This window comes from Diplotaxodon limnothrissa, linkage group LG7 (assembly GCF_057381915.1).
Source record: "Diplotaxodon limnothrissa isolate DT_005_m linkage group LG7, D_limnothrissa_male_GT1.1, whole genome shotgun sequence".
Lineage (NCBI taxonomy): Eukaryota > Metazoa > Chordata > Actinopteri > Cichliformes > Cichlidae > Diplotaxodon > Diplotaxodon limnothrissa.
The window spans coordinates 6,367,934-6,379,738 of record NC_140602.1 but is presented as its reverse complement, the minus strand read 5'-3'; the positions used below and the strand labels follow the sequence as shown (position 1 = coordinate 6,379,738).

Genomic DNA, 11,805 nt, shown 5'->3' with positions numbered 1-11,805 from the left:
TTCCCTCCTTCCTGTGAGGACTACGCTCTATGCAACAAGATGCTCCCTCTCTCACGCATTCATACTCATTCTCCCTGTTTGTCACTATTGCTTTGCTCCTGCAGAAGCAGCCCGAGTGAGGGAGGCAACAGATCACTTGGAAGCACAGAGAGCAAGACAGATCTGATGCCTTTATCGAGTCTTTCGAAGCATTTCTGGAAGAAGTCAGACGCTTTTCTTCTTTTTTGCGCGCACACGCTGCTATGCGGTTCATTTATGACATGACAGCCTCAGTACCTGTCAAACCAAGTTGTGAAGTCCAATAACTCCTGTTCCTCTGAGCTCAGAGGCTCATAGCCACCTTCATCTGATGAGTAGGTGGAGTGAGGCGACTCCGGGTCGGCAGAGTAGCTGTTGGACAGTGTCGGGGATGGCAGTCCACACTGGAAAGCAGCCGACACCGCGTCGTGTTCGTCTAGAAGTTGCTGTAAAGCTCTGATGTACTCCACCGCGGACCTCAGCGTCTCCACTTTGCTCATCTTCTTGTTGGCGGCGCCGTTTGGCACATGCTGACGCAGAGTCTGGAAGCCCATGTTAACCTGTTTGACCCGGTTCCTCTCTCTTTCGTTCCGCCTGGCCACGGCCACAGGCTGCTGCTGGGGGATGGAGTAGCCGAGGCCGTTGAAGCTCAGGCGACGCTTGCAGCGCAGGAGCTCCGGAGAGCTGGAGCGCTGTCTCTTCAGCACCTTGGCTTTGCTTTGGTAGCCGGCAACGTTGGTGTTCTGGTGCACAGCGCTCACCGAGCAGTCCTGGGCCGGGGCGTGCAGGCTGATGCTGGCGCGTCTTTCGCTAAGTCCAAAGGTGAATGCAGTCTGCGTGGTGGTGATGGTCGCGGTTTCCATCTCGCAAAGAGGGACAGCCTGAAACTTGTGGCAGGAGGAGAAGAGTTGGCAGTGTACAGCTCTCGTGTCCTTCGCGTGGGGACCGTGTGGCTAACTCTAGTCCAAGTCTCTCTTGACTGCTTACTCCACGAGCCGATCTGACCCAAACTTTGGCAGCACTCCTCTTTTTCAACACGCGCCTCCAACACACACCCCACCCACCCCTTTTTTGAGACGCACGCTTCGTGGCGAGGCCCCGCCCCCGCTGTGTGATTCTTCTGCACACCGACTCCCCCGGGCCAGGCGCGTGGCTCCGGGAGCTCAATAAACAATCCCGGGCTTTCACTGTGCCGGGAGCACGCGCTGGGCTCATTTACATTCCAATGTCTCTAACTTGAAGGCCCATTGGTCGATTCAAACGGTCTGCAACCGTGCGAAAAGAAAGAAAGGGAGGAAAAAAAGACAGAGAAAGAAGAAAAAAGAAGATAGAATGAAAAAGTGAATGGTGTGGTTCTTTGAAATGCCTTTTGAATTTGACAATGTACCTCTGGCAAGTCTTCAAATTATCAGTCTTACCCCCCCCCCCCCCCCCCCCCCCCCCCTCCAGCTCTTTACAATCGCAAATGCCAAGGACGCTCTCTGCTGTATCCAGGCTACAGCTTTGCAAACTGCAAGCGTGTCTCTGAACACAGTTATAAAACTCGCAGAGACGCGATTCATGAGATGATTGTGAAAGGAAATATAATATTACGGCTACCTCTCGAGTCTGTGCCCTGCAGGTCCACTTTGTTTGCGCGTAATCGACAGGTTATCCCGGAAAAATCTTTTTCAGATGCACGGCATCTCTTCATTTCCCATCTGTGTTTTAAAAAAGATTCCCTTCTGTTATAATAATCCCATTTACGTCTGTAGGATGATACAGGCTAGATGAACCCAAACCCAAATGTGCTGGTGCACGGATGCAACATTTCAGCACCACAGCGTGACTGGACAGCTTCATGCAACCATTTTCTTCTAAACTGAAGCCTTTTTTGTTTGTTTGTTTTATTTGAATTTAGTTTCATTCAGCATCGACTCGAATCTTAGAAATATATTTTGTATGTGTAAAACTTTCCTTAACAGCAAAAACACCAACAGGTCAGCGTGGAAACGGAGAGTTTTGCATCGTGTTTTTCTAAAGGACATTTGCAGCATCTGGCGGTGAAAAACAGCAATTACATCATCCAAAGCCACTTTACACTTTTGAAGAAAACGAAATTCCCTGATAGTTTTTGCCCCTCTGTGCCTAGATTGCGCTTTTCTACTGTACTATGTGGCTACGTTTAGTTTACACTTACATTACATGTTAGTTAAGGCAAAGTGACTTCTTGTTCGAGAATTCTGGGACAGAATCTGAAATTCGTACTCGGGCCGGCTGTTATTATCGCTCCACTATCAGCATTGCGTCATCCAATACCGGAGGGTAGAGTCACACCCGGTTACCCTAAGCCTGTTTATTGGCTCACATTCAGCTGGAACTTCCATGAGAGAATTCACAATCATTTTATTGTCATTTTTTAATGACATTTTATGTCATTGTGTATGTGTATGTTTGGGGTTTTTTGCATTTTGTGTTTACTTGCGTTATTATTTTCTAATATTTGAATTTATTTGATTATCTGAAATATTTAAGGATGACACACATAGAAAAAACAGGAAATCACGATGGGGTAAAGTTTATTTTACACCACTAAATATAAATAAAAGCTTAAGTGGGTTCACTTTGGGGACTTTCTAAACCTGCCTTAAGAATCCATACACTCCTGCATTCATATGCTTGAGTGCCATATAATAATCAGCTGTGTTTTGATGTTGTTAATTTTATATGCGTATTTTCCATGTAATATAATATAATTACACGGTGATAAACATAATAACCTGCCTTTTCCAGCTTGAAGGATAGCGTCTTGTAGCCTATGGCAAACCCCGGTGTGGTGCCAAGGTTTCGCTTCTCTCCGTAAAAACAGCAGGGGGCGCCGAGTGAACGCTCTGTAAGAACAAGTTCATTCAGCACGGTCACTGCCACGACTGATCTGTGGACCTTGATAACCTCATCTTAGGGGAAGTCATATAATCCACACTTTATGCTGCTTTCTCGCTTTGAGACATCGTTAAAAAAAAAAAAACATACTGCATCATACCTCCAGGATTTTAGTTTCTGTTTTGAACAAACTGCTTTTGTTTTGAGACTCTTCATTGGAACCTACAGTGCAAGTTAGTCTTGGCTCAGCAGATGTCTGACTTCCTGACATAGTGCTGATTAGGCATATCAAACATTATTAAAAATTATATTAGAAACCATCTTAGAGCAAAATTGTAGAATATGAAATCTGTTTCAAAGGACAGTCACTGGGCTGGACAACTGCCCAAAAGATGCACCTGATCACAGGATATTATTAGAGTATTATCAATTAACCAACAATGACACAGGGCTGGAAAAGAGGTATCCTATAAATGATCCTAAAACAAGCAATATACAAAAGGATGGACAACAATTGCCAGAACTCTGTGTGTGTATAATACAATGCAACTCAATAAAGGCAAACATCGTTGCCAGTAAATCAATAAATCTTGAATCAACAAACGCTATCTTCTTGGAATATCAACCCATGTTCATACAGCTTCAGGTGAAATCTCATTCACCTGTAAGGGCGTGTCTATTTACGAAAAAGCGGTGGTTCTCTTTTTTCCAATCAAACCTCTTTACTCCAGTGTATCAACACCCCCGCAAGTCTGTTTATTTTTCTTACTTACAATACGTTAAGCCAGCACTGCTCCCTGTTAAAGTATGTGCGTGTATGTGGCATGATATAGCACACAGAGAGAAAGAATGCAAAACAGAGAGATGAATGTGTGTGTGTGTGTGTGTGTGTGTGTGTGTGTGTGTGTGTGTGTGTGTGTGTGTGTGTGTGTGTGTGTGGAGGGAGGGGGGGGCAGAATCTATATTTAAAATTCCCAGTAGAAATCCCCTTTAAAAGCATAACAAGTCTGACTTGAAATGCACCTGCTTAACACAAGTTTGTCTTTCAAGGACTAGCTGAGTGCTTCTTATGTTGTTTGTATGTTATCTCTCAAACGCTGGAATGATCTTCTGTTGTGTTCTGCAGACAAGTCAAAATATTACCCTTGAATTATGCATAAACTGGCAAAATAGGATGTGACAATCTGTGTTCTGTGTCAATATTAAAGCCAGATCCTTCCTGATTAGCTTCTTTGAGCCTGGGGGGGGGGGTTCTACAAGGTCCAACTACAAAGACTACAAACACACAGTTTTCAGTGAGCAAGAAAAGAGAAGTGCTCCATCTACAGCATGAATCACTTCCTTATTCCTGACACAGATGCTCGGCCCTGAGAGCTATATTCCCTAAAAAGTGAGAATGTCAGCAACCCAATCTGTGGTCAGAACATGGTTGTGCAATCTGAATATGTAAAGTATCTAAAGCACACAAAGAAACTGACATTTTGTGCTGGGATTGTGGGTGAAAGGTAGAAAGGGTTCCTAGGAGGATAAGGTGAAGAAATTACCTTTCAGTTAGTCTTTTGTGCACAGAGAAATTCTGAAAACACAACAGCGGAAAGAGGAAATGATGCCTGTGTTGGATCAAGTAGCTCAACAAAGGTTTATTCTTCAATAACGCAAACTATAATGCATGCAGCTGAGACGCCCCCAAAGCAGTATCACTGTCAGGTTATTAATATTCTTTCTGATTCTACCGCATGACACAAGTCTGTACAACACCTGCAGAACTTTGCCTCAGAAAGTCTCAAACACAGAGACACACAGCTTTTAATACACACTGTGGGGTATTCACTGGTGGATTTATTTTTCTGAACTCACTGGAACTTGGTGGTTTCAAGGGGGACTCATTTAGCAAGAGTTTAAAAAAAGTACAGACAAGGTGAAACCATTCAATAATGTAGACTATTCAGAAAATCAGAAACATGTCAGGTATCTGAGTCGAAACTGCTTAAGTGATGTTTAGCAGTTGCTAAATCTTATTGATAAGGTTTTCAAATATGACTCTACTACTGTTGATACTATGTACATTACCAGCCACTGTTCAACTATTTGCTAACACAAGTATCCAGTCCAAACAGCAAACATCAAGACAGCCTGATGAAGTCCAAACCATGCATCAGAATGGAGAAGGTGATTACAGTGACTTTGAACATGTCATGTGTATCGGTGCAAAACAGCCTGATCTAAGTATTTCAAAAATGCTGTTCTATTGTAATTTTCATGCACAATCATCTCTAGGGCTTACAGAATATGCCCAGAATATAAGAAAGTTAGCGAGTGTCAGTTCTCTGGGTGAAAATGGCTTGTTTCACCCTTGTCAGAGGTAAGAGGAGAATGGCCAAACTGCTTTAAGCTGACAAGAAGGCAATATTAACTCACTTGTTACAACCAAGGTGTGCAGAAGAGCTTCTATGCAGAGCACTTCATACCTTGAAGCAGATACAGGTCTTCTGCTATCAGCTGAGAACAGGAAACCAAGGCTACAATATGCACGGGCTCACCAAAATTGAACGATAGAAGATGGGGAAATGTTGCTGTTGGGTCTCAGTTTCTGCAGTGAAATTCAGATGAATGCCAAAATTTTAGACTTAAACTACATGAAAGTATGGCTCCATCCTGCCTTGTATCAAGAGTTCAGGCTAGCGGTGATGCTGTTGGTGGTGTAATGTATGGAGGATATGCCAGCACTGGTTATATGGCTGTTACTGTCTAATTCATATTTTTTTCATTAGATGAATGTGAAATTTCAGCTAGAATTTGTGGTGATGTGGACAGAGTCTTCAAAATTCTCCAAAATGTCACTGATATATATATTGTAGAGCCTAGGTTTGTAGACCACATGATCGCAAAATAGGTCACGTTTGGAATGATCCACCGGTTAACATATCTGAGCCTTGGATGCAGGCCGTTAATAATACGCTAAATGATGCATATTTTTAATCAGATGCTCGTGAATTTTCGTGACACTGGTGAAACTCCCAGCTGATCACTATAACTGAGCGTGACCCAAAGTTTCAGCGGGCAAAAAACTCTTCGAGTAAGCATTTAACTATGGGACAGTAAGCCTATGGGATGATGTAATGATTCTGACGGAGTGACGAAATAGTTACTCCTGTCCCGTGTTTCCCCGCGTCGGGAGCGCGCACTGAGCAGGGAGAGCGTATCCGGTTGAGCCTGGCTCATATTCCAAACAACCAGACGCGGAAGTAGTGACGTGTGACTTTTGTTTAAAAGTGAAAGATGGGTTTCTTTACATTACCGTTCAGTTTTTGGTTACAACAGACACTGATATATCATTACGGATTATTAAGAGATAAGAGAATAGGAGGAGAATCTTTAACGCTCAATATACCAATTTCTCAACAAGTAAACGGCTCTAGTCGTTTTCAGACGTCCTATAAAAATACTATTTGCTCGGATTTTTGCACATCGCCAAAGGTTATGTCTGCTGAGCACATGACTAAAAACAATTGTCAACTGTCTATTTATTTTTATAAAACAGATTTCTGTAGCTAAAACACAGAAATCCCCCTTCCCCCAGATAGACCACGTGACTGAATACTGGTCGAATGGATATACATTTAAAGTGTTTTGGGGTTTCTTAAAAAAAGAAGTCTGTATTTTGACATTTTTCATTCATCCAGGCTGCAAGGCCTCCTTGCCATCACCATAATCTCCAGCTCACTGCACAGATTCTGTATCAGATTGAATATGACGGTCTGGCTGGGCCGCTCCAAAATGTTTAGATTACTTCCAGTCAGAAGACAACTTTAAGCCTCCATACGGCAGGGCGATGAAGCATTTGGAGCTCTATGTTTGTGTAGCCTATTTTCACAGTAGACACGAAACCTGTTTATGTTATATTCTCTTCTATTAAAAAACAAAACAAAAAAACCCCCACCCCTTCTCACTGCAAAGTGCGCGCTCCCGACGCAAGAGAAACAAATTTCGCTTGGCACGCAGCCAGCGACTTTCAGATCTCTCCCAGTAATCTCCAGCGAGAAATTCCATTATACAAACCCACTAACACGCCCATTACATCCGGTCGCCGAGGCTGTCTTGCAATTTCTCTGTAAGAAGCAAACACTCTCAGCCACCCGTGCCTCGAAAATCCCACGCCGGTGATGCTTCCACCCTCTGAAGGAGGGACTTATAATCGGAGTATAAATGTTAGAAGACGTGTTCGGAAAAATCAGACCGACGGCTTTACAGAGAATCGGTGAAATGCAAAGGTAAGAAGAAACCCGTCTTGTTTTTCTCCCTTGCACATTTAATAGTTAATATTACTGCGGTTTATTGGTGTAGAATAAATCTGCAGCTTCCAGATTTAGGAGTTTCTTTTTGAATGTCTTTAGATTTCCCCTTGTGCGCTCATAAGCCGTCTCTTTATTCACGGTTGTTGTCGCTGTAGAACAGCACTGACCTGTCGCGTTTCCCTTCAGCTTCCCAAAACCTCAGTTCTCCAACTGGCTATTAGAGCAGGTGGAAACGGGCCAGTATGCTGGCCTGTGCTATGTTGCAACAAACAAGTTCAGAGTCCCCTGGAAGCACAACTCCAGAAAAGACTGCAGTGACGAGGACAGTAAAATCTTCCGGGTGAGTTTATTGCCAGATTAACCTTTGTTATCCGTGCGATCAGATAAAAGGCTTAAAATGACTATGTTGACATTTTTACTGAAATAATAAGCTACTACATTCATGAGTAAGCGACTTACAAACTAAGCGTGTGCTTTAAATAGTTCCAAAAATAGTTTTGTCGTGTTATTGTTACTATCAGGCTGGAGTTGTTTGGCTTGTTGCAGCTGTTCCCAGAGGCAGTTATGGCATACCATCTCTAGTAGTGACACTTGATCTTGAGTCAAAGAAATCCTGTACTAATGTTTTTGATACATTTGATGTGCAAAACCACAGCTTGTTTTCATACTTAGAGCACAATTATTCGCTGGTGCCAGTATTATTAAAGGAATTCTACAGATTTCAGCCAAGTGTCTAAATCTTTCATAAACAGCCACTTCTTCTTAGATGTGAAATGCAAATAGTGTGTAAAACAATTAGGAGGTGCATGTGAAGTCTAATGTGTGTAATTATCTCATAAAATGTATAGTAAGTCTGAATTTTCTACCCGGCTGTCATTATGTTTACTCCTCTCGGCGTTCCTCCATAGGCCTGGGCAGTAGCAAGTGGGAAAATTAATGAGTTCCCTAATGACAAAGCCAGGTGGAAAACCAACTTCCGCTGTGCTCTGAACAACCTCTCTGTGCGCTTCAAGATGGTAAAAGATAACTCCAAGAATTCTGATGACCCACATAAAGTCTATGAGATTATCAACACTGCACGTAAGCTAATTGTCACTTAGGCCAAGATTCTGGGGTAAAACCGTTCCGAGTTTGAATGTATAAATAACGCTGATCTTTCATCTTTCCCTGAAGAAAACCAAGACGGTCTGGCAACACGCGACCCTTGGGAGGGCAATGACATTATACCAGATATATACAGCTCTTCCACAGAGTACCTCCTTTCAGCAAATGAGGTTCAGCATCACATAAAGCACACTTTCACTTCTCTTTGTTGGTGTAATCTCACTTGTCTTTGTGCTTCTGTCTAAAAATTAACAGTTTCACTGCCTCTCCCCAATAAACAGCATGATCTGGTTAACGATTTGATGGCCTTGGGTCTTGGCAGCCAGCCAACAGGTAAAGTTTGTCGATTGCATTTGGTTTTCTGTGGTTTATAATGGAGGTTAATTGTAGTTTAAAATGATTTTACTGTCAAAACAGAGGAGCAACTGTGGACAGAGAACTATGGCCAGCAAAATCCACCCGCAACTGAAAGCTATCCTGTAGCAGCCGGAAACAACCAACAGCTTTTACCAGTTCAGCAAACCTGTTATGGAGGTATGTTTATACAAATTTATCTTCCTAGATGAAAGGTTTACTAAAAATATGTGTACATAGTTACCCAAGAAGGAGGGATCTGTTGTCTATTAACTGTTTTGTTTTGTACAGTAACTCCTGCACCAGTACCTCAGCTGGGGCTATTTGACCTAGAGGTATCCATCCGCTACAGGAAAAAAGAAATGGTAAAGATGACTTTGAACACTCCCAAACTGCAGCTTCACTACAACTCCGAGGCCCTTGAGTATGACACATTCAAACTCTGCTTCCCCTCCACTGATGGTCTGCTGGACCACAAACAGGTATAATCATTGCATTAGCTAGATGCATGTTTTACACAGTTGTACCATCCAAGCAGACACTAGAAATTATTTTTTATGTTACTTCAGGCATGAAGCTGACAGATTCTGATGTGATAAATAAAATTTGACTTTAGAATAGGACAGATGGATTTTACCCCTAATTTTAGGTACAGTATACTGCTGTGTGATGAAGCATTTTCATGTTTTACTCACCACAACCTTCTTATTACCAGATTGAATACACCAACCGCATACTTAATAGCATCCAGAGAGGTCTATTCTTGGAAGTGCGAGAAACTGGTATTTATGCCTGGAGGCAGGATAGATGCCATGTGTTTGCCAGCACCAGTGACCCTAGTTTGGCTAATGCAGAGCCAGCAAAGCTTCCCCAAAACACCATGGTGGAGCTCCTTAATTTTGAAAAGTTTGTGAATGGTAGGTGTAGATCTTTGCTCATTTATATATTTGTATATACACCATATACTGTCTGTGAAGGTTCTTAGTCATCTAGGTCATCATAGTCTAAGGAGCTTGGAAAGAAAAGCGTCTGGGCTTCTTTGAGTTGCTTGAAGACGTTTCACCTCGTAAGCCAACACCTCTTTTCAAACAGAGGTGGTGGCTCACGGCACCAACTGCCATCCATAATCCAGTTTTGAGATCCCTTCCCAGGCGCCTTAATGCCCACTCACATCCTGGGCCTTCTGACCTCTGGAAATCACATGATAGGGTGGCGCTTGGTTTCATAATGAGTTCAACCGAAAACTTGGCTGATTGTGACCTACACCCATTTTCACGCCTTGGCTCATGTGATTAGGTAGAGGATCATTAGGGGGTCCATTGTTCCTCCTGGGGGGACACTCCCGTAGGGCTTAAATCTGGGACTCTCCACCATTTGACCTTAGAACTGAAGAAGCTTCTCGGATGACAGGTGAAACGTCTTAAAGCAACTTAAAGAAGACACTTTTCTTTTCAAGCTCCTTAGACTACTGAAGTAAAAATGGATTTCATCCTGAAATAAATGACTCCCCCTGAATTTGTTTCAGAATTGAAACAGTTTAAGGAGAACAATGGTAGATCTCCTGAATACACCATCACCATGTGCTTTGGAGAGAAGTTTCCAGATGGAAAACCGCTGGAGAAGAAGCTTATTGTAGTGAAGGTAACACCATCCCCCGAGCCCTGCTTCACCTCAGTTATTCGATTTAATTCAATTTTGTTTTATTTTCTTAGCAATAATTCATGAAAAAAGCACAGCTGGGTACTTGCACTGTAAGACAGAGACTGAACAAAAATAACCCCAAAATTCCCTTTGAGGAAACACCTGGCAACACTTGGCTTTTGGCTGCCACCTGGTGTGGGCTGCCAACTGCCTCAACCAGTTAAAGTTAGAGGGAAGAGGATTTAAAACAGACTACACACAATATAATAATAAAACAACTGGCGTGTTGGGGAATCCAGTAATTGCAGATAAGACCATGCAGGGGCCAAATGACAGGTAACAGTGAAGAAGACTAAAGGTGCTCTGTGCATAATGGAATATGACCAGTCAGACCTTATAGTAATTAGGTTGTTTATTAGCATAAGTTATCCTGGTCATCCAGACCTTTCTCGCTTCATGGTATGCTTGTAGTTTAACTACCCCAGTTGTTTCAGTGGGTTTCATCTGCATAGAAAAATGTATCCAGCACTTTCAGTAGCAAAAGAACCAATCATTGATATGAAAAAAAATTATATATAGAAATAAAGTGTATATACAAGTTTAAATCAAATGTAAGCTTAATTGCATAAAAGCAGAAGGGTGCATAGTATAGTTATAGTTAGAAGAGGTTTGGTGACAGAACGTTAGAGGCAATAGTTTAGACGTGCCGAGGAGGGATAGTGGATATACTGGACAAAGAATGTTGAATGTCGACTTGCCAAGTAGGACATGTTTTTCCTATAACTATTGTTGCTTATCATCAGCCGTCACTTTCAATGGTTACTTTGTCATCAGCAGTTATGCAACTTTACCGTAAATCTTTCTCTCCATTTCTGCAGGTGGTACCTTTAATCTGTCGACATCTTCATGAGATTGCCCAGATGGAGGGAGCGTCGTCTCTTTACAGCTCCAACGTCAGCCTACAGATCTCACATAACAGCCTCTATGATCTCATCAGCTCCTGCTTTCCCTTGCTAACAGCTGAAGACCCGATGCGGGATGCTGCACTTTTCCCGAACCAGATTTGAAATTTGATCTTTCACTGACTTTTATTTGAAACCACTTTAATTTCCTATGGGGTAATGGGACACATTCTACACTAGGTTCTGAATCAGCTAAAAAGTTGGCCGCTCAGCAGCTGAATGTGATTGTGTTATAGCTGCCAATACTGCCATGTGCCTGCTTTTCACTACATGAGGGGAAATGCCCCATCTACTGCTGTACTGTTACATTACTAACCTCAGTTTAAAAATCGCTTTAGAACTGTCCAATTGTCTTTCATCTAATGTATTGTTAAACTGATATCATTCTATATTAAATGAAATGAATGCTTATTATAATGGTAAATCCATTCTGACAAGCTAAGTTTATATTACTGATTACATATTTATAGAACTACTGTGTGTATGTTTGAAGATAATGATGTATGTGTATAGTGATATTTTTGTGTCATACTGCCACTGGCTATATATGAGAAACTGACCAGCTATTC

At 42.3% G+C, this 11,805-nt stretch overlaps 2 protein-coding genes across 2 annotated transcripts; one reads left to right on the top strand and one right to left on the bottom strand.

Moving 5' to 3' along the window:
* Nucleotides 1–269: 269 nt before the first annotated feature.
* On the bottom strand, nt 270–881 carry ascl1b (achaete-scute family bHLH transcription factor 1b). The gene has a single exon (XM_085357271.1). The coding sequence runs from the start codon at nt 879–881 to the stop codon at nt 270–272; it is 612 nt and encodes a 203-aa protein (XP_085213397.1).
* A 6,104-nt stretch (nt 882–6,985) lies between these two features.
* irf7 (interferon regulatory factor 7) lies at nt 6,986–11,569 on the top strand. Its single transcript, XM_085357270.1, has 10 exons — nt 6,986–7,151; nt 7,362–7,515; nt 8,084–8,255; nt 8,349–8,449; nt 8,561–8,612; nt 8,697–8,813; nt 8,925–9,115; nt 9,349–9,550; nt 10,159–10,274; nt 11,153–11,569. The coding sequence occupies exons 1-10, from the start codon at nt 7,087–7,089 to the stop codon at nt 11,339–11,341; spliced, it is 1,359 nt and encodes a 452-aa protein (XP_085213396.1). The 5' UTR covers nt 6,986–7,086; the 3' UTR covers nt 11,342–11,569.
* Nucleotides 11,570–11,805: the final 236 nt, after the last annotated feature.